General features: G+C 51.2%; 1 protein-coding gene across 5 annotated transcripts in view; it reads right to left on the reverse strand.

Annotated features, from left to right (window-relative positions):
- Positions 1-23279, reverse strand: part of KIRREL3 (kin of IRRE like 3 (Drosophila)) — a 572756-nt gene that overhangs the window by 80533 nt on the left and 468944 nt on the right. For all 5 annotated transcript variants that reach the window (XM_021063119.1, XM_021063117.1, XM_021063118.1 and 2 more), the window contains 2 exons: positions 14984-15133; positions 9311-9460 (listed from right to left, as the gene is read on the reverse strand). In XM_021063119.1, coding sequence (XP_020918778.1) covers positions 9311-9460; positions 14984-15133 — 300 coding nt within the window. The remainder of the gene's footprint in view (positions 1-9310; positions 9461-14983; positions 15134-23279) is intronic.

The raw sequence follows: 23279 nt of genomic DNA on the forward strand, positions 1-23279 counted from the left end.
GTATCAGCCTCCTCATCTGTAAGAGGAGACCTCGGGCCTGCCTGGCAGAGATGGTGAGGAGCTAAAACAGGCTCTTGTGTGGATGATGCAGACAGGGGGTCAAGGTGCCTGAAATGCCCCTCTCCAGCTGGATCTATGGCAGAGACCCGTCCCAACACAGTGGCAAGATGCCAAAGCTCTGGCTGTTCCCAGGCCAGAGTAGCTCTGTGCATCCTGCCTCTGCAGAAAACTGCCCCCAGCAAGAGGCTGGCTCCTGGCCCCTGCTGGCAGGCATTGCATCCTGTCACTGTAGTGTCCTCTGCTGGCCTGGGATGTGGCGTCTCTTGGGGTGGCTCTATGGGTCTGCCTGGGGTTGTGTGACTTCATCTCTAACATCCCTCCCTTGCCCACTGGCTACTGGGGGAAGGCTTCCATTCAGTGGCATTTTCCTTTCTCATTTCATGCTGTAATGGAGATTCATTGCTAGTTTTAAATCCATAATTTGCCATGAAACTCTCGTCTCGGGCTGGGACCCAGGTCACAGCAGAGAAGGAGTGAGTTATTCTTCTGCTTCGAGACCTCCCTGCCCAGCCCCAGCCTCTTGGGTTTTCCCCAGGACTGGCCTCGGGCAGGGTCCTGCGTGTGACACCCACACCGCTCCAAAGGCTAGAGCCAGGAAAGGGCACTTAACTCCCAGGAGTTGGGGGGTGGGGAGGGGGCAGTGGTTGGCCCTGCTCCTCCCTGTCAGTGTCGGTGACTCTTCCCAGCCTCATGCTGGGGCAGGAGTCAGACTCCCATCACTCCATTCTTTTCTGGGCCCAATAAGGAGGAGCCTCAATACTTTCATTGAGTCACCAAGATTTGTTTATTTCCCTACATGGACTGTTCTCTTGACTGAGTGTTCTTATGTCTGTCCACTGTGGGGGCACTGATAAATTGGCCAGGCTCTGAACTTGTGTGTGTGCATGCGTGTATGTGTGCATGTGCATGTGCATACCCTAGTGCATTTGTCCTTGACACATGGTGTGTGTATGGATGATAAACAGGGAGCCTAGTAAATGACCAGTGGGCAGCTGGCTGTCCTGACTGAGGAGGTAATAGGGCACCTGGAGAGAGGTGGGCTCTTGCCTGTACTTTTTCTGGAGGGCAGGGATGCTGGAGGCCATTCCCAGGCCAGAGGAAGCAGCCCGGTGATGGCAGAGTGGGTGAGGGCCACATCAAGGCAGCTGCATTCTGAAATTATAGGAAAGTGGCCTGAATTTCACTGGCAGCCATAGAGCTATTGGTTTCATGCTGCAGGGCTGACGCCGGAGGATCGAGGTCCTGACTTTTGCAAATCGCCAATGCACTGAGCCCACTGGCCCCTCCACGTGCAGTGGAGTCTGTTCAGCGCCTCCAAGGTCACACTTAATTAACATATTATCCCTGCTCTTGGGAGCGAGGGAAGAAGGACTCAGGGAACAATGCCCCTCATGCCCTAAACCATGATCGAATGAGGGAGAAGCAGAGTCAAACTGTGGGTGGATTTGCACGTATCTTTCCAGCTCCTGGTTCTCCCAAGGAGAAAGAAAGCGGGTCCTGAGAGGTTAAGCACCATGGTCCCATGTCTCACAGCTGCTCAGTGGCAGGACAAGGGCAATGATGCATGTCCCCTGACTCCCAGGCGAGGGCCCTTATCCTGCTTGGACCTGGAGAAATGCCAGCGCCCTGGGCATGATGGAGGCACACTCAAGACTGCAGGGCTGCCCTGGACAGCCTAAGCCATTTAGTGTTGGGGGGGGGCAGTAGGACTAGAAATGGAGTGGCGGGGGCCAGGAGCAGGAAACTGAGCACCTTGCATACGGCAGACCATGGGGGGGGGGGCTCCTACAGAACCTCCCTGACTTCCCCTGGGCTGGTGTTGAAAGCAAGAGATGCTGGACCAGGAGGGGAAGGGCTGGCCCTGTGAGTGCTGCCTTCAGCTTTGAGTGGTGAGCACTGCCCAAGGCCAAGGCGGGCCTTTGGGCCACCTCAGCAAAGCCGCTTAATTAGATCACTTGGCTCTCCTCTCATTGGCTGAGGCTGTTCCAACTGTCCCTGATGATGGCGGGTGGGGTAAGGTGGGGGAGGTGCAGCCTTTGCATCGGGTCTCCCCCTTGTTGGAGAGGATCCCGTCTGCTCCCTGCCACCTACCTTCAGCGCCGAGTTTGCCTCCATCCCAGATGGATCCCTAGCCACTGTGAAGCCTTGGAAGTGGCCGTGGTGCAGCGCCTGTGAGTCTCCCCCTTTCCCCTGACTCCACTTCCTTCCTAGATGGATGGGCCCTGGCTAGGGAAGAGCGGCCTCTCCTAACCTCCCCCTGAGGCTTAGCTGAAGCACAAGGAGATAGAGAAGGTGCAGAGGGGGGCCATTCCTGTCCATGCAACATGGCCAATTAGAGGAACAGGCAGGCTGTTGAGGTAGAGGGCAAGGTTAGCATGCAGCACAAGGGAGGGCCCACTGGGACTCAGCTCCAAAGCCAAGCACCTCCTCCCAGTGGCTACAGAGTTCCAGGAAGACCCTTATCTCCCCCTGATCCCCCATCAACAACTGCTATGGCCACCACTCAGCGGGCACATGGCACTGAACCCAAATGTGGACCTCAGAGACCAGGTCCCTCACTCTCAGGGAGCTTCTAATAAAATTTAGAAGAGCGGGACCATTTGTCAGCTTCAGGTAACTCAACGACTCCAAGCCACACCCACCAGGTAACCTGGACGCGCAGGTGGGCACAGCGTTAAACCAAGAAGCCAAAGAAGGGTGAGCAGTGGCCAAAGAGAAGGGAGGGGCAGAATCTGCTCCTGGCCCAGGGGACACTGGGGTGGCCTGGCCCCCCCGCAGGGTGGAGGAGAAGGAAGGGGGCAGGGAGAGTGGGTGGCAGGGGCGGGACATGTGGGGTGAGGCTCACAGCAGCTCCGCACTGTCTCCCAGCTGGAACTTCAGGAGATAAGGATGCTTTTTTGGCTCCTCTCTCCCATCTCTGGCTTATTTGCTGCCCCTATTTGGGGGTGATTGCAGGGTAATGAATGTGGCAGGAAACAGGCACACAGCACAAATGTGATATGGCACCTAAGACCAGGCCGAGGCCCAGGCAAAACATGCTTAATGAGGAGATAAGGAAATCAATTCTGCTTGTCTTCCCAGGCTCGCAAGCTGGGAGAGGCTTCAGGATTCGTATCTTTCTGCCTCCGTGCAGGATGGAAACGCTTCTCTAGGACACCAAACCTGATCCCCCAGGGAGGAGGAGTCTCTTGTTGGTGTCTATTACCATTGTAGGAATAAGAGTAACACAACAAAACAGGTATAATAATAAGAGCCAACGTTTACATGCCTTGCTGCATACAAGGCACTGTTTCGTTTTTATTTTTCCTTTTTTTTAGGGCCGTGCCTGTGGCACGTGGAAATTCTTGGGCTCTGGGTCAAAGTGGGGCTGCAGCTGCAGCCTATGCCACAGCTACAGCGACCTTGGACCTAAGTCGCATCTCTGACCTATGCCATGGCTTATGGCAATGATGGCTCCTTTAACTCACTGAGCGAGGCCAGGGATTGAACCCATATCCTCACAGAGATCACGTCGGGTCCTTAACCCGCTGAGCCACAACGGGAACACCAAGGCGCTGTTTTGAGAAAAGGCTTCCCTGTCTTATTTCATGAAATCTTCCTATAACCCTAAGAGGATAGGTAAGTTATTCCCCCATTTTACACACGAAGAAACTGAGGCACAGGATGGTTGAATGATTGTGTAAAACCATACCACAGGTTTCAAGAGCAGGCAAGCTGGCCCTCAGAGTTGGCTCTTAACACCGAAGCCGCATGGCCTCTCTAAACACAACACAGAACAACACAACTTTCACGTGTGTGGAGGACGTCCTACCTGCCAGATACTGTTCTCTGGGGTGAGGGTCAGTGCAGGCACCCTCGTCAGCCCCATTCCTGACTGGCTGACATGTCAGACCCCCTGACAAACACTTACTGAGCACCTGATATGTGCCTGCGGGCTGTGCTAGGCATGGGGACTGCTTACTACCTCCCAGGAACCCAGTGAGGGTGTGTGTGGAAGTGTGAACAGTGACTTCCAATATAATGTGTCAAGTGAGGATTCTGTTTGATATGAGGACAGAGGCTAGGGGAGTACAGAGTGGGTTGGTCTGGCCATGTGAGGTTCAGGGAGGGCTTCCTGGAGGAGGCAATATCTAAGATGAATCCTGACAGGTGGGCAAGAGTTAGCCAAGGGAGGGTGGGAAGGGCATTTCAGACAGAAACACAGGAGAGAAGGCACAGAAGTGTGTGCCGCAGAAGGGGCTGGAGAGCAAGCAGAGGGGAGGGCAGGTGGGAACTCGGGCTTTGTTCTGAGAAGAGGCTTCCTCACTACCCGCTACCAACAGCCTTTCTCACCACTGGTTTCTGGAGAATGATTTTATTTATTTTTTATTTTTTTTGTATTTTTAGGGCCACACCCGAGGCATATGGAGGTTCCCAGGCCTAATCGGGGCTGTAGCTGTCGGCCTCCACCAGAGCCACAGCAATGCAGGATCCAAGCTGTATCTGTGCCATACACCACAGCTCATGGCAACGCCGGATCCTTAACCATTGAGCGAGGTCAGGGATGAACCTGCATCCTCATGGATATTATTAGTTGGGTTCGTTAACCACTGAGCCACGATGGGAACTCCATGGAGAATGATTTTAGAAACCAGTGCTCTTGGGCTGTTTCAGCTCTGCCTTCCCCTGCTGTAGGACTTGAGTTATGCACTCTCTCTCTCTGGACCCACTAACTCGGAAGGTTAGGGGATTGAGAGGTGGGGGTGCTGCCGGTGCTATGAGCTTAAGAGACCTTGCCTGCAGCTCCCTCTGCTGGAAGAGTTGCAGATGGAGCTTGTGGCTTTGAAAACAGGCACAAGGGAAAGACACATCTGGACCTTATCCATTTGCCCCTGAGTATTTGGGGTTTGATGTCATTTTAAAGATGCCCTCTTTATTTGAATTGACTTACTCTCCATCGTTAAATAATTCATATTGATTTAGGAAGCTTTATTTCTAACGGGAGCCCCAAGACAGCAGAGTTAATATTAGAACGGGCCAGGAAGAAGAGGGAAATGGGGTAGGAAGGCTGGGAAATTCCCTTTTTAATAATTAACCTGACATCCACCATCCTCCCCTGCCTGCCTATTTTCAATCCTCCTTATCCGGTTCTGCTTTTTCATTTTCATAGCACTTATTACCATCTGATGTCTTACATAGCTATGCAGTGTACTGGCTCAATGTTTATTATTTATCGAGTGTCTCTCTTGCCACTAGAACACAAATTCCACCAGGGCAGGGGTGCGTTTCTCTCTCATTTGCTGATGACTCTCCAGTGCCTAGATCAGTGCCCGGCCCACGACAAGTGCTCAGTAAATGCTTGTCAAACAAATCCTTGGTGTCCATTTGCTCCTGCTCTGGGTTCTGAGTTTCAGGAAGTTAGGAGAATCAAATGCAACATCATCCTTATAGCTCTGGACCTGTAACAGTTTTATTATTTTTTAACTCAGGGGTTCCTACAGGTGGGAGATGTAGCTGTGTGCATGGCTGTATAATTATAGCTTTCTGGAAGCTGGACAGTTCTTAATAATAGTGCATCAAGGAGTTCCTGCCGTGGCGCAGTGGTTAACGAATCTGACTAGGAACCATGAGGACATGGGTTCAATCCCTGGCCTTGCTCAGTGGGTTAAGGATCTGGCGTTGCCGTGAGCTGTGGTGTAGGTCTCAAACATGGCTCAGATCCCACGTAGCTGTGGGTCTGGCATAGGCTGGCAGCAACAGCTCTGATTCGACCCCTAGCCTGGGAACTCCATACGCCATGGGTACGGTCCTGGAAAAGGCAAAAAGACAAACAAACAAACAAACAAAAAAGGGTCAAATAATAAGAGGTCATCTTATTTATCCTTATCTTCATTTTACAGATGAGGAAACTGAGACTCAGAGAGGCTGAGAAACAAGGTCAAGATCACACAGCTAGGTTAATGGCAGGACTGCGACTGTTGCCTCCAAGCCTTTTGCTCTGTCCCTGATGCCATGACTCCTGAGATGTTGCGTGGAAAGATGCCCAATCCTTGCCTTGCTGTGCTTCACAGAATCTGTCCCTTCCCCTTTTTCTTCTGGGTCTCCTGGCCCCCTCTCTGTCTCCCTGCGGGTAGCAAAGACTCAGCTCACAGTTGCTTCTTGCCTGATTGCATCTGAGAGTTGGAAACACAAGGCTAATTAATGTGTCTGTGACTCTAGGCTTGGCTGCCGGGCCCGGTCCCTATGCCCTCTCTGGAGCACGGCAGACTCTGAGCTGGCCCTCTGGCTTCTCCTAGCAGGCTGCAGGCAGCTGCATATTTTAACAATGCACATCTGTTGGCTATATAATCTCTCGTATTTGCCCTTCTCACTTGGTGCTTTGATGGAAGACCCTGGAGGTCTCCCTCTGTTCCAGCCAATGTGTTTGCTTTGCAATTTTGCCGGAATACCATCTCATTCTGCTCTCACATCTTCCACAGGTTCTAATCAGGCTCTTACTTTATTTAATTAAAAATCTATCTCAGGCAAATACAGACTAAATTAGGAAGCTCTCTCATTCCTGGAACACAGGGAAGGCAGTGTCCCCCTTGGGGAGCCGGCTGGGACATTTTCCCAGGCTGAGATGCCATGGCAAAACAGATGGGATCTTGGTTGGGAAGCCGGTTGGCCAGGATAGAAACACCCCTCTCCTCTCTGCTGGAGCAGAAACCTTGTCTATCCACTACCATGAATAGACCAGGGCTCCCTTTCCAGAAGGCTGGGTCAGCTTCTGCATGCAGGGCCTCCTTCCAGGGCAGTAGATGGGGCTGTATACTGTGGAGAAACTCAACCAGAGCCCTCAGCAGCAGCTCAGGGGTGGGGACCCACGGAACCAGGTGAGGGGTGGGGACCTAAGGTAGCCTTGAGGAGTCCAGAGGACTGTGGGCCAAGCCTGGGGAAGCTCTTTCCTACCTGGGGTTAATCTGTTTAGGAGGAAGGCTTCTCCTGGCATCTGCATGAAAGGCTGATGGACAAATGCCAGCACAGTCTCCCCTTCTGGCTCTCAGAAATTTCACCCAGGCCATCCTGCCAGGGTCTCCTGGAAACGCTACCTTCCCCCTCGTCTACTGACCTCCAGATTGTAAAACATCTCCCGCACAAACCAGCTCTGCGCCCAGAAAGCAGTGCCAGCTCAGGCCACTGGAGAGGGAGACAGGGAATTGAATGCCTTTTAGATGTGACCCAAGGCAAAATTAAGGCTGTTCAGATCAGATCCCGAGGTCCTGCTCGCAGAAGCCTGGTTCTTAGCCAGCCAGACAAAGGAGAATCTGCTAGCATTTAGGAATGCGGAGACTGGGCACAGAGTGCTGGCTTGAATTTGGAAACTCTGGGGTCTATTTTGAGGGTTAGTTAAGCTGTGTGACCTCCCATGAGAGCCTTTCCTTATCTGTAAAACATCTGGGATAACGTGGACTTTGTCATCTCACTAAGACGGTGGAGAGGAAAGGAAACTGTACGTGGCTGGATGTGACCAGGAGAAGCTCTGATACCACAATGGAAACTTGAGGCCCAGAGACATCTCCATCTGGTTTTGGTCCTGCATGAAGTCAGGAGTGGGCACTGCTGGGGTTCCTCTCATTTTAGCATCTCTGGGACCCCCTAGAACCGGTACAAGGTGGGAGGGGTGGTGCTGAAAATCCCCCAGAGAGGAAGATCCAACGACTCTCCTGAGCACATCTGTTCTGGCATTTTGCAATCCTCGAAGATCAGAAAATATATTAGGCACCAAACTCTCCTTTCCTCCCTCAATCCCCACACCGATTGTAGACCTGGTCCCGTTGTAGCCACATCCCAGGAGAGATGAAGGCGGTAGCCTCTCCCCCTAATGCTAGAGGCCCGTTTCTGGTCAAGGGATCCCAGCCTATCGACCCTCCATCCAGGTTTATTTTTCTCATTCCTTCCGTCACAGGCCAGGGGAGGCTCAGAGGTTGAAGGAGGTCTCAGTTTCCCTTCCCCGTGTCAAGAAGCCACGCTCTGAGCTGAGTAAGTGGCCCTGTCTGCTGCTGTGCTTGGGACAATCTGCCCTGTGTGCTGGCCGTGTAGATCTGAAGATAACCTGACACCCTCTTAAATCTTTCATCTCTGAGCAGCCGTGTGCCTCATCTGCCTGCCGGCGAGGAGGCAGCACTCCAGCTGCTGACCCTGTTGTCCAAGTTCACAACAGCTGCTGGAGGCTGGACTTCCCTCCTTTCCTGGCGGCCTGTGTGCTAGCCCACGCGCTCCCTTTGCTTTTCTGATCCTTAGACTCTCCTCGGGGGCAGCAATCCCCATCCCACAGACCAGACCAGTGTCAGAACAGCCGAGGTAACAGAAGTGCAAATGCCATGAGGGTTGCTATGCAGTGCTATCCAAAGATGAGCTATTATTACTTATGCGCCCTGCGTGGTTCGCGGCTGGCCTGGCTCCTTGGTAACATCTGACCCGAGGAGGCAGCTGACGGCAACTGAACTCTAAATTAGGACGAGGCAGTTTCTGGGGTAGCTAAGCCCATCCCCTGGCCTCCAGGCATGTGTGCCCAATTTAAAGAGTGGGACCCTTTCCTGGAGGATGTCCCAGGGATGCTGGGCTCCTGGGAAGCCAAAGTGAAGAAAGACCAAGGGGCAAAGGTGTGATTTAGAAGAGGCTGAAATGACATTCCCTAGAGCTGATGTAGGCAGCCTGGTCCTCCCAGGCCCGAGGGCCAGGATCCCAGGGAGCTTGGAGGGTGGGAAGGAGCAGGGTCAGGGTGGTTCCTGTGGATGCTGAAATCAAGGGGAAACAGAGGAGCTCCGGGCTGAATCTGCCCTGGGAAGAGGCTAGACGGGGCTTCGTTAACAGCAGGGGAGGTCAACTGAGAAGGAAGAAACAAGGCTGCGCCCGTTCCTTCTCTGTATCTCCATCATTGAGCGCGGGCCCTGACATGGGTCACACATGCAGAACACGCTTCCTGATAGAATAAAGAAGCACCCAGGAGCCCTTTTTAGTTTTCTCTCTGGCAGTCGAACATGCTGGGACTGGGCAAGGTCACAGGTCAGCTGGCCTTGGCCTTCTGATGTCCAGGGAGGGGACGTTCACTTTCTCCCTTTTGGCGGGGAGGTACGGACACCGTGGCGCAGCCACGGCCAGAGCCCTGTGGGTCAATGCTGGGGTGCTTTGTCTGGGGGGGAGGCCCCTCCAGTCTGGCTCCTGGTCTCTGGAGCTGAGCCCAGAGTGCTTCCCATAGCATCCTCACCAGTGTACAGACGGCTCTTACCTAGGACGGTGAGGCGTGCGGGGCGGGAACGGATGGCAGCCTGGATGGCCTGGCACTCGTACACAGCATCATCCTGCAGCTCTGCCCGCAGGATCTTCAGGTGATGTTCCCCCGACAAGTGGTTCCCTACCACCAGGTACTGCGGGTAACCTGTGGAGACAGCAGGCAAATCAGGGAGGCTGGGGCAGGGTTGGGGGAGATGGGCAGATAAGCACAGCTGAGGGTGGGGACACCTGAACAGGGAGAGTGGGGGTGCTGGTGTTCGGGGCTGGCAAAGCAGGAGACTTCTTAGGGCCCCGATCTCAGTGTAAGGAATACAACAGTGGGTATCCCCAGGGTGCTGGGGGAGCGGGTTTGTGTGCGTGTGTGTGTGTGTGTGTGTGTGTGTGTGTGAGAGAGAGAGAGAGAGAGAGAGAGAGAGTATGGTAGGCTTAAGTTCAGGAATGTTGGGGAAGCTATTATTATTATTATTATTGCATTATTATTATTATTTTTTGTCTTTTTTTTTTTAGGGCTGCACCTGCGGCATATGGAGGATCCCAGGTTCGTTGAATTGGAGCTGTAGCCTCCGGCCTACGCCACAGCCACAGCAACGCCAGATCCGAGCCATGTCTGTGAACTACAGCATAGCTCACGGCAGTGCCGGATCCTTAACCCACTGCGCTCAGCCAGGGATCGAACGTACGTCCTCATGGATGCTAGTCAGATTGATTTCGGCTGAGCTACGATGGGAACTCTCGGGGAAGCTATTATTAAAGCAGGAAGGAGAGCACAGAAGGTGCTGCGTGTGGATAGACACAGCAAGGTGTCACCCTGGAAAGCAGGGTACTTGGCAGCAGACAGGCATTCTTTTAATTAATTAATTAATTAATTAAGTTTTATGGCTGCACCTACAGCATATGGAAGTTCCCAGGCTAGGGGAGCTGCAGCTGAGGCCTACTCCACAGCCATGGCAACACCAGATTTGAGGCTGCATCTGTGACCTATGCCACAGCTTACGGCAATGCTGGATCCTTCATCCACTGATGGAGACCAGGGATTGAACCTGCATCCTCACAGAGACAACGCTGGGTCCTTAACCCACTGAGCCACAATGGGCACTCCCAGACATGCGTTCTGATAAGGAGACACACAGAGAGACCTGGACTGAGATTCACAAACAGAGAAAATGGAGTCACAGGGAGAGAGAAGGAAACAGAGAAATACTGGGCAAAGCAGCCAGAATGACTTTTGGGGAAAATTTTGTTTCAGGAAGAACAGGAACTGGAAAATGAGGCCCACCCCGCCAGTGCCCAGGAACCTCTGGTTACTTTGAACCATAAGTGGCTCTTTGCTGGTCATTCCTACCACCACCCCCTGAACCCCAGGGCCTGATTAAGCACTTATTAGGTGCTCAGGACACTTAAAATTTTGGGGCCTCTTATGCCATTGGTGATGAATAATAGATAAATAAAAGCTTGAGAATGATAAATCATTAAGCAACTTTCCTGCTGCTGTGCAGGCTTGAATATAAATGCCAACATGAGCCACGCTGGCTCTCTTTCCCAGGTCTTGGGTCCTCAACCTCCTCCATTTGGCCTTTTAAAGAGAAGACTAGGGCTTAAGAGACAGAAACAGAGATGGAGGGACGTGCAACAGCTCTCCTCAAATATTTCTAAATCTCTTTGTGGGCTTTAGATGTGTTCATGTAACTACAAAGGGGCAGAATTAATGTGGGGGAAAGCTATTAATTTATTGTTGTCCAGAAAAGATCTGGGCTGCCAGAGGTGATAGCGAGGTCCCCATCACTGGCTATATTTAAGCATAGGTAGTATGATCACTTGTCAGGGACACTAAAGAGGAGAATTCTACCCTGGATGAGGTATTAGAGCTCTAAGGCCCCTTTTGCCTCCATTACCTAAGGATCACCTAGAGAGAGGTAGGGTAGGGATTCCTGGGGGGGGGGCTGATAAGGGGCACCCCTTCCTGACTAGCGGAAGTAGCCATGATCCTCTGCCAGTTTCCCCAGTATGCTTTTTGGGTGCATCCTGTGTGGCTGAGTGTTTCAGGCTTACGTCTTCATGGCTAGCCTTGTCCTCATCATGCCATCAAATGGCCCTGCCCTCCACAGCTGTTCAGGTCTAGCCAGAGAAACTACATGGCCATGAGCCATATCCCCCCAAACATCACCTCCCCTCCTGCCTGCCCTTCCTGCCCTCTGCTGGGCTTTGGGAAGGAGCCCAGTGGATAATTTACAACAACTGGGGGAGCTGGCTCACCCCAAGGCCTGGTAAGGGGCTGGAAGTGGGTCTTAGTCCAGCCCTCGTCCTGCTGTGGCTGCCCTCACTGTAGCTAGCTCACCACCCCCAGCCCCTCTGGCCCAGCCTCTGGGTCCCGCTGTCCTGTGATTAGCCCCTCATCTCCTGCAGGCATCTTGGCTGGAGCTTGTGTTTTTGTTGTCTTGCAAGCTATCAGCAGCAGGATTCCGCTCTCATAAGCGGCTGAAAACATCAGTGATGGGTTTGTTTGTATTTGCCTAATTAGGCGGCGCGCCGTGATGCTCTCCCAAAGACTGGCAGCATCTTTGGGAAGCCTAGGCCCAGGAGCTCAGATTCTGAGGAAGTTCTGCTCCTTCCATAGTATCACTACTCTCTCCCTTGCTGTTCCCAGGGGTGGCAAAACTATTGAGAGCCTGGGTTCTACAGATAAATTGGCAGCTCTATCAATTCTTAGCTCTGTTGTCTTGGGTAGGTTACTTTAACCTGCTTGTGCTTCTATTTCCTTGCCAATAAAATGGAGATGATGCTAGTACCTCATAGAGTTATAAGGAGATAGGATAATCTATGTCATGTGCCCAGCACATAGTAAGTAGTCTATAAATTGTTTTGTTTGCTTGTTTTTTTTGGGCCACACCCACAGCATGCAGAAGATCCTGGGCCAGGGACTGAACCCACATCATGGCAGTGACCTGAGCCATAGCAGTGACGATGCTGGATCCTTAACTATTAGGCCACCAGGGAATTCCTATAAATGCTAGTTTAAATTAACCTGATGGTAACATAGGGGAGCCAAAGAGGCCCCCATCTTTAGGAGGGAAAACAGACAGTGTATAAGGACTTTGGGGGCTAAAAGCCAGGGTCCCATGTATTGGGACTGGACATATGTTTCTCAGCTGTGACTTTATTTATTGCCAAATATAGGGAAAAGCCTTCTTTTTCTACTCATGGATCACTGTAGATTTATGAGATAATGTCAGAGAAGTTTTTGAACTTCTCACAAGAAAAATCTTCCATCAATATGAGGGAATGTGTTTATAAATCACTTCCCTCGACTGTTTTTTTCAGCCTCGGCGACCAGAAAGATAGTAAGGTCTTCAGTTAAGGTCTCATTCCTGATAGACCCGATGGGGCAACACATTTAAAATAGAAGAAGGCAGAGCTGCAGCAGGCCGAACCTCCACAACACTGGGTTCCAGTTTCCCCATAGTATTAAGTGCTCAGCAAATACGTGCAGAGCTGAATTGGGATTTATTACTCCTGACTTTCTCATCAGGCAAGCGAGTAGTGTTTACTGAGCATGTGTGTGTCATTATTGTCATGATGCTTCTTTTAATTGTATTTTTAAAAATTATAGTTGATTTACGATGTTGTGCCAATTTCTGCTGCATAGTGAAATGATCCAGTCATATATATATGAAATATATATATATATATATATATATTCTTTTCTTATATCATCTTCCATCATGGGCTATCCCAAGAGATGCAGATAGTTCTTGGTGCTGTAGAGGAGGACCTCATTGCTTAGTCATGATGCTGTTTTTGGGACGGGTGATCGAATACAGAGCAAATACATTACCAAAGGTATGAGTTTATTGGCTCTGCACGGAGAGGGCCAACCTTCTATCCATCAGTGGATGGAGGTGGAGAGGAAGCACACCTCAGCTCATCAGAGCCCACTGCCCTCCAGCACTTAGTAGGACCCGATCCTGGGTCCCAGAAAGGCATTCATGGAAGCGAATGCCAGAGGGTCAGTTATCCATGTGGTCATGACCGCTCTCTGCACCTTCCATGGTGACCTGGGGCCCCCTCTTAGCCACGAACCCAACAAGACCCCAGCCCCTGAGCGGACCTAAAAACCGGGAACCCAGAGAGCCTCCTAAACCAGTGGCAGTGCTGGGCCGGCTCAGAGCCACGTGGAGCGTGAACGATTCTGGTTTGGGAAGATTGTATCATTCCCCTAGTTCCTCTGGGGTAAGGGAGTTCAGAGTCCCTGAAATTGGCTGGTTCCCATAATACTTAAATTTTATGGCAGCACAGTATATTTTGGAGATATTATTGTGTATTTTATCCATGCTCAGCTGGGCTGTAGCACTCAAACTCTGTGATGCAATTGACCATTGCTATAATGTTTCAATATACATTTTTTGGCAAGACATAACTCACATTTTAAAATATTAATTTCCCAACCATCATGTTCCTGAGTGCACTTCGATTTTTATTTTCCTGCAGCTGTACGCCATGAGACAGGCAAAGCTACTTCTCAGCTGAATACATATTTTCTTTCTCTCCTTCTCCAACCTCAGACATTCCCCAATCACAGGGACACCCACGTTCCTTGTTCCGGATTTTACAGTTTCTGCTAAGCTTAGCAAACAGCCACATGCCTGCCATCCCCAGGGGAGAATAATTATGGCAGATGGGTGAGTGACCAAGAGAATGATTTCATTCTTTTTTTTTCTCGCAAGGGAGAGGATAGATTGGAAAGACATTTGTATGGGCTTCAGGGTTGCATTTGCAATAGTTCACAGGTGATGGGGGTGTGGGCACCAACCAGGCAGCTCAGATGCCAGCTATCAACAGCCACAGGTGCCCACCAGCACATCTGTGTGGAATACCAGCCTGGGTGGGGCTGAATAAGGGTGGGGTTTATTTTAAACCCTTCTTTTTTCCCCCTCCCCATCACATAGTGACCCCTAAAGTCAACAAGATGTCTCTCTCTCTCTCTTTTTTTTTTTTTTTTAGGGCCGCACTCAGGGCATATGGCGGTTCCCAGGATAGGGGTGGAATTGGAGTTGTAGCTGCCAGCCTATGCCACAGGCACAGCAACGCTGGATCTGAGCCATGTCTGCAACCTACACCACAGCTCATGGCAATGCCGGATCCTTATCCCACTGAGCAAGGCCAGGGATTGAACCTGTGTCCTCATGGTTGCTAGTCAGATTCGTTCACCACTGAGCCATGACGGGAACTCCCAACAAGGTATCATTGCATTTTCCGTCTCCTTGTTTCCCACTAATGGATTGGGGGAGGGGTGGTGGGAAGAACCAGATTATGACTTCAGTGGGGAATACATTTAGGATCAAGAAGCAGGAACACTTTACTTCTGAACATCTGACTTTATACAAATCATGTTTGACTTTGGAAAGGCCCCTCCAGGGCAACACTGCTATGTTTAGGACTGACCACTAGACTTGAGGGTTTACTTGTAATTCATCATCAGTAATTACAGGAGTCCTCAAAGTCCTATGGATCTTGGACTCAGGGTCCGCCTCACCTGCCTCCACCCCTGGCATCTCAGTGAAGGCTGAGATTTAATCCCCAAATGCCTATGAAGATGGGGTTCCTTAGGAGGGTAGGTGAGTAGGGCAGGGGTGGGTTCCAGGCCTTGGTGGTGAGATCTGGGGGTACTCACTTGAGAGGTCCCTTCCCACGCCCAGAGCCAAGCCATCTTTGATCCACAGAACGAAGCCATCATATTCGGGGATGGCGCACAGCAGGGTCACCGGCTGCCCTGACACCACGGCCTGGTCCTGGGGCTGCTGGCTGAAGGAGTACACTTGACCTAGGAAGGAAACAGGTACAGAGGTCAGTTAACAGCCGGGAGCGGTGCCTGGAGGGCCTCCCCTTGAGTTATAGAAGCAGAGCCTAGACTGGAAGGCCAGAGCACCTCACTTGCTGCCTGGGGCCCAGCACACCTTCCTCCTTGCCCCCAGCAGGACCCCCCCCTGCTTGCAGGAGCTGGCTCCCAGCTTCAGCCTCCCTGATCATCTGTCCCCAGAACTTGCATGCTGTGGTTCAGCCATCCTCCAGCCTCCAGATCGGCCATGGCCCCGAAATACTTGGGATGTGCTATTCCCCCGTCCACTTAATACCATTTCCTCCTACCTGCGTCCACAAGGGGGCAGAGGCAGGAGCGAGACCCTCCAGCCCCAAGCACTCTGTGCGGGGGTGCTTCCACAGGGCAGTGGGCCTGGGGAGTGGGGGAGTTGTGTCCTTCGATTAGAATTGAGAACCTGGAGTTCCCATGGTGGCTCTGTGGGTTAAGAACCTGACTAGTATCCATAATGATGTGGGTTTGACCCCTGGCCTCGCTCAGTGGGTTAAGGATCTGGCACGTGGCTGTGAGCTGTGGTGTAGGTTGTAGATGCAGCTCAGATCCGGTGTTGCTGTGGCTGTGGTGCAGGCCGGCAGCTGCGGCTCAGATTTGACCCCTGGCCTGGGAACTTCCTGCTGCAAGTGTGGCCCTAAAAAGAAAAAAATTTAGAAACCAGGAACTAATTTTATTGCTTTAGTGGCTCTCAGGATGGGACAAGGGCCAGATGCCATGGGATGAGGGTTGGTGTAGTGTGTTGGATGATGTGGATGAGGGAGCAGGTACCTGACTCCACCTGTCCTCCTGTCCCTTTCTTTTCTGCAGCAGACCCCACTCCAGCCTCCCTTGGGAGCAAATCACCAGGGCCCCGCACCTCCCCATACACACCTCACTGAACCATCTAAAGTAGCCAGTTCCTATTTTATTAAATAGACGTGCCCATATTGTGCACAATATGCCAGGCATTGTTCTGAGATTTAAAGTTTTAGCTCATTAATATTTTCATCCTCTTAACAACCTATGAGGTAGGTACTATTTTTAATCCCCTTTTTCCAGATGAGGAAATGAGGCCCAAGGACGGGAAAGATAGCAACAGGAGCTGCGCATGTTACTTACTCACCAAGGCCCCGAGGGCCTTCCCTGTGGCTGTCATGGTCCCTACAACACTTGTGTGGAGGCTTATCAACCCCATTTTGCAGGGACTCAGCACGAGGAGCCTTAGAGGTTCATTTAATTGTCCAGGAAGCATCTAGTGGCAGGGCCAGGGCTGTGACCCCAAGGCTTTCTGGCTCTAAGAACCACGTTCTCATCTACTGAACTATGCGGCAGGCAGATCTCTATGCTTAAGAAGGGGGGGTGACGTGACCCAGGTTCCTTGGGAGGTCACAGTTGAATGGACAGGACGTGGGACATGGACGTCCACTGAGCTCCCAGCCACAATGCCATCTGTGCTTCACATGCCGTCTCTCCTGTAACCACATAATTACAATTCAGAGTAGAACTCTATCCATTTTTTGGCAAAGAAACCCAGATCAGAGAGGCGAAGTAAGCTGCCCAAGGTCACACAGCTAATGAGTGGGGTTGGATCTGGGGTTCATGACTTTAAAGCCTGTATTCCTTCCCACATCCTGCTCTGTAGATGCAGGTACACAGATGAGGAAAACAGGACCTGGTGGGCAGGCTGCTGCCGTGGCCCCTCCTCCCCCACCTAGGAGAGTCAGGGATGGCCACAGAGGTCCCGGACCCAGCTGTCACCCTTCTTGGGGACACAAAGCCCCAGGCTTGGACAACAGTCAGGGCCAAGCTCTCGGTAGCAGATGATGAGTCCTAGGAAGAAAGTGACTGGTGTGTGGCGTTGGGGATGGTGGCAGAACAGAGACAGAGGTCCACGTCGGAGAGTTTGTGACAGGCGGGAAGGTAGCTGAGTTTTCAACCTGATGAGATCTTGGCTGAGTCTCTTAGGAATCTCATTAAAAATCAAATTGGCCCTGAATTGTGGGAGTAACACTTTTTATTCTGATTTGAGCTTTACAAATTAGATTTCATAGAACATTTTAATCAGCTGTGTGTGGTGGGGTGATTTTTTTTCTTCTTCCCTTTCTGTCTCTTCAAGTTCTCTGTTGTAATTAGACTGTTTCTGGCACCAAAACAAGGGAGAGAAGGAAGGAAGAGATGAGAGGAGAAAGGGGGGAGGGAGGGACTGGAGGCGGGTGGGGGGTGAGGAGAGGAGGAGAGAAGGAGCGGAGAGGAAGGAAGAAGAGCCGGAGAAGGAGGGAAGGTGGCAGGGACGAGAGGAGGGGAGAGGTGGGGAGAGGCTGGGGTGCAGCCAAGAGGGGGAGCGGGCAGGAGACCTGTTCTCTCCCCGGTTCCTTCTCCGGGCTCTAATGATGATTTCACAGCGCATCCTTTTATCTCAAAATCTTGCTTGCAAGAAGGACAGTGTCAAGACAGCCGGCAAGAGTTGCCAGAGATTGTGTTATCAGAGAGAATTATCAGGTTGTCAGCTGGGAGCCGAGGGGGGCTGGAAGGAACAGACCCTCCAGAGTGCAGCCTGAGCTCTCGGAATGCGGTGAACAGGGCCTGCAGTGGGAACCTGCCCCTTCTCCCCGCCCCCAGCCCAATTGTGGGTGGGGGTACCTGGACAGTTGGGGCGAAGGGAACATCCTGCAAAGGTGGGGACAGGGCCGAGGGTGAGAAGCCCAAGTGTGGTGGGTGAGGTGGTACCCCAGGGAGTAGAGGGCCTGTCACCATGGAAACTGGGCTCTGGAGGGGCTGGAAGGAGAGGACCTCGGGAGCAGATGTGGAGGTGGACCCTGGGCGGTCCCTATCTCACCTGGAGGCTATCCTGGAGCCAGGAGTGAGGGCAGGTATGAGACCCCTGGACAGGAGACCCTGGGCCCTCAGAAGGGAGCCTCGGGGCCAGGGAAGCAGGACAAATCTCCCATCCCAGAAGCTTCAGCGAGAGGTTTTGGCTCTAATCTTTGTCTGTTTGGATCCCCTTGGCTTTTCTTTTTTTTTCTTTTTTGGCCACCCTGAGGCATATGGAATTCCCAGGCCACAGATCAGATCCGAGCTATAGTTGTGTACTATGCTGCAGCTGCAACATATGCTGTAGCTGCGGCAATGCCAGTGGATCCCCTGGGCTTTTCTATGGAAAGAATGTTTCTGGAGGGAGATAGGTACACAGAATAGTCTAAAAGAAAACACCCCAAAGGACATGACTTGCAAAGTATTTTGGGAAAGGGCATAGCAAGTGCTCTGACAATTTTCTTTTACAGCTTTTTTTTTTTGCTTTTTAGGGCCACACCCGCAGCATATGGAAGTTCCCAGGCTAAGGACTGAATCAGAGCTGCAGCTGCCGGCCTATGGCACAGCCACAGCAATGTCAGATCTGAGCTGCATCTGTGACCTACACTGCAGCTCATGGCAATGCCAGATCCTTAACCACTGAGTGAGGTCAGGGATGGAACCTGCGTCCTCATGGATATTGGTTGGGTTCATTATCACTGAGCTGCAACGGGAACTCCTTTCAGCACAGTTTTAATTTTTATGCATTAAATACAAGCCACTAAGAGCACTTTTTTCTTTCAAAACAATGAAGTGCTTTCTCAAGCAGACCCCTACACTTCTGGAGTATGTGGGAGTTGAGATGCTGAGGGTGGAGAGGAAGTGGAGGGTTAGGCTGGTGGGACCTTGGGGCTTCCCCTTCAGGCCCAGGAGCCCCTGGGGACACGGTGTGCAGGCCACAAGCACAGGTTCTTGTCCAAAGAATTTCCTCACTGTTTCTCTCACTCCTGTTTTCCAGTCTCGTTTTCCCTACTCCAGAGAATTTAAAGGCCATGAGCAGGGATCTTTTTCTATAACCTCCTGGGCATTATATTGTGTAGATAGGAAGCTCCCTGAGAACTTTTGTTTCTTTAGTATCTACTTATTGAGACCTGCCGGGAGGCAGGAATTGCAGTCTGGTGAGAAGTGAATGGATGTGACCGGCCTTTCCGGGTGCCCACAGGTCTGTGGTCCTGACACCTGGCATCTCTGATCTGAGCAGAGTGTGGGCTGCATCTGCCAAGGTCTTGCTCTCACCATGGACTCAACACCTTGTCCCGTCCATCCCAGGTTTCTGCTTCAGTTTCCCATTTTGTCCAATAACGTCCTCCTGGTGTGAAGCCCAGCAGCCCGTGTGACCTCCTTTCTCATGCTGTATTATTATTATTTTTTCTTTTTAGGGCCACACCTGCCGCATTTGGAAGTTCCCAGGCTAGGGGCTGAATTGGAGCTACAGTTGCCGGTCTACTCCACGGCCACAGCAATGAGGGATCTGAGCTGCACCTGTGACTTACACAGTAGCTCATGACAGCACTGGATCCTTAACCCAGTGAGAGAGGCCAGGGATTGAACCCTCATCCTTGTAGGTACTAGTCGGGGTTCAATACCTCTGAGCCACAATGGGAATTCCTCATGCTATGTTTTTCATCTGTCACCATCATCAAGTCCAGCCCCGGCTTCCTCCTTGATATCTCCCAGATCCACCCCTTCCTCTCCATTCCTGCTGCCACCAGCAAAGCCCAGGCCCTCATCACTCCAGCCTGGGTTCCTACAACAGACGATATGTGCTATCAGGCACTGTGCTGGATTCTTCTTCCTAAATCACCACTTGTCTCATGTTCTCCCCCTTTGCAGAGGTGGCCACATGAATAGCTCTGCAGTGTCTGCACCTGACCTTTCAGCCTGGATTACAAGCCTCTCCAAATTCCGCCCCCTTTCTCTTGGGTACTCCTTGGCAGTGGCAGCCGTCTGGGGGCTGCTCCCTGAGGTTCCTGGGCCCTGTCTTCCTGGAACACTCCCCTCCTGCAGCCCCCTGACCAGCCCTGCCCATCACTGAAAGCCAAGTTCTCGGCCCATGACCTTCACTTGTGGCTCTAAGGCTCCTGTCCCCAGGAGGGGGTCTTCTCTCTTTCTCTCTTCCTCCCCGCTGCTCTTTTCTGCCTTCTCATCTCCCTTAATGTCTTCAAATCTTTATTGAGAACCTACTGTGTGTTTGATGCCAAAGAAACCAAAGTAAGTAAGAACTAGATGGGGTAAACTCCTCCAGGGCAGGGGACGGCTGCCTTTCCAGCTTCTGTTCTCAGTGCCTGGCTGGTAAGGAAACACTTGGCTAAGTCTCCGTGTAATGCGCCCGAGGCCCAGGCAGCTTACCTACTCTAGTTTGTCTCCTGGGATCTGTGGTCATGGCAGGAAGATGGTTTTCACACTCTAAGTTACTGATGGGCAGATATGGTGCTGAGCACACCACACAGAGGAGTGAGGTGAGAAATAAAGGAGAGGGGCCAGGAGCTCCCATTGTGGCGCAGTGGTTAATGAATCCGACTAGGAACCATGAAGTTGCAGGTTCAAACCCTGGCTGTACTCAGTGGGTTAAGCATCCGGCATTGCCGTGAGCTGTGGCGTAGGTCGCAGACAGGGCTCAGATCCTGCGTTGCTGTGGCTCTGGCGTAGGCCGGCGGCTACAGCTCTGATTAGACCCCTAGCCTGGGAACCTCCATATGCCACGGGAGTGGCCCAAGAAATGGCAAAAAGACAAAAAAAAAAAAAAAAAAAAAAAAAAGAGAGGGTCCATTGGCTCAAGGAGTCAGATGTTATGAACTAAGTTATTCATGGACAGTGTAGCTACAATGCTAGTTAGCTGTTATTACCCACAGTTTATAGATGAACTGAGACTCCTAGAAATGAAGTGACAAGCCCAAGGTCACACAGTGGGCCCAAGTATATAGTTCAGGGTCACACAGTGGGTCAGGTATAAATCAAGGTCACCTGGTGAGCCCAGGTATACTTCAAGGTCACATAGTGGGTCAGGTATAGCTCAAGGTCACAGTGTGTAATTTCAACCCAAGTGCCTCTGTCTGCAAACCCTGTTTTCCCGCCGCTATCCACGCTGGCTATTGAATTAAGGGCCTGGAACCCAGATTTTGATTTTCAAACAAGAACTTACTCCACCCACCTGGCAGTCGCCTCAGACAATGTAAAGAGAGGTGGAGGATCTGTGGAGTGAACAGTGGTTTCTTGGTTCTTCCCTAAGTTTCCATAGCCTCCTCCCAGCTGAGTTAAGGTTTAGGGTGGAGTCCAGTGCTGGCCACCATTGACCAGGGGACAGTGCACAAAAGAAAGGAGGTGTATTCTCCAAAGAAGACATATGGATGGCCAAAAAAAAAACACATGAGAAGATGTTCAACATCACTCATTATTAGAGAAATGCAAATCAAAACCACCACGAGGTACCACCTTACACCAGTTGGAATGGCCATCATTTAAAAGTCTACAAACTATAAATGCTGGAGAGGGTATGGAGAAAAGGGAACCCTCTTACATTGTCTGTGGGAATAAAAACTGGTGTAACCACTGTGGAAAACAGGATGCAGATTCCTCAAAAACTAAAAATAGGATACCATTTGATGCAGCAATCCCACTCCTGGGCATCTATCCAGAGAAAACCATGACCTGAAAAGATACGTGTACTTCCAATGTTCATTGCAGCACTATATACAGTAGCCAAGACAGAGAAGCGGCCTAAATGTCCATCAACAGAGGAGTGTATAAAGAAGATATGGTACATATATACAGTGGAATATTACTTAGCCATTAAAAGGAATGAAATAATGGGATTTGCAGCAACATGGATGGACCTAGAAATTATCATGCTAAGTGAATTCAGTCAGACAATAAGACACCAACATCAAATGCTATCACTTACATGTGGAATCTAAAACGAGGACATAATAAACTTCTTTGCAGAACAGATACTGACTCATAGACTTTGAAAAAACTTATGGTTTCCAAATGAGACAGGTTGGGGTGGGGGAGGGATGGGTTGGTGGTTTGGGATGAAAACGCCATAAAATTAGGTCGTGATGATTGTTGCACAACGACAAATAAAATAAAATTCATCGAATTAAAAGCCAAAAAAGAGAAAGGAAGTATAATTATTTGTATATACTTATTAATATACAGATAGTAATTATGATATAATATTATATAAATATTACTCTTATTCATATATGTAATATATTATATTTATTATTATAGAATTAATAATAGCTGGCTTTAATTGAATATAAAACATGTATTAAAAGTTTTGCATGGGTTATTTGGTTGAATTCTCTCCACAGTCAGTCCTATGGGATGGGCACCACATCAGACCCTTTGGCAGATGAGGCTGTCAGGGGCCCAGGGCACTGAGTGATGGAGAAGGGGCAGTGATACAGAAAGGTGTTCTTTCTTCATCACTGGAGTGATGGAGTGATGTAGAAAGGACATCTTGAGGTCCTTACTAGAGAGTCCTCCGTCCCTGGGAACTCACAGACCCTGTCTGCAACCTCTCTCCTCCTATCCTTGGCCAGAACTGAGAAGTCCAGAGGAAATTTTAAAGGAGAGGGCCGGGGTGGAAACCCATTGGGAATGCGCCCACATTTGGTGGGCTAGAGGATTAGGACGTGGTCCTGGAGGAGGGGCAGGCAATCTTTCCTGTTGGCTTCCAAGGCGGAGGATGGCCCAGTCCCAGGAAGGGAGGGATCCTGGGGCCATGTCAGATCCTCTGAGGTGACTGCCCCTAGCTCGCATGTCTCCCAGCATACCCAGACTGCTGTGGCTTTCCCAGGCCAAGAGAGAGCTCCACCAGCCCTGCAACTGACTTCTGTAACACGGAGGCATTGTCTCCCTAAACCCAGAAAAGAGACATGATGAACCCCTCAAGGCTCGCTGAGTCAGGATGGAGTCTGGCTCCGATGGGTCCCCCTGCTTGGCAGGTGAGTGGGGGGAGCAGAGGTGGAAGTCTGAGAAGTGGGGGCTTTTGGAGCCTTCCATCCAAACTGCAGGAAGCAGGGGTAGGAGGGGTGAAAAGAAGAGAGGAGGTGGCTCTGAGTCAGGATGGGGACAGAGGCGGCCGGTGCTGGTGATTGGCCAAAGGGAGGAGGCTGAGCGGGGGGAAACGGCACCAGGGAGGACTCTTGGCTCCTCAGGGCTAAGGGACAGCAGCAGGTGTGGGCCGTGGGAGGGGGCACTTGGAGAAGCCACTGGAGGGCTTGGGTGCCCTCAACCCCTACACCAGCGCAGCTTGGAGCCT

Source organism: Sus scrofa, chromosome 9 (assembly GCF_000003025.6).
Source record: "Sus scrofa isolate TJ Tabasco breed Duroc chromosome 9, Sscrofa11.1, whole genome shotgun sequence".
In the NCBI taxonomy this organism is placed as follows: domain Eukaryota; kingdom Metazoa; phylum Chordata; class Mammalia; order Artiodactyla; family Suidae; genus Sus; species Sus scrofa.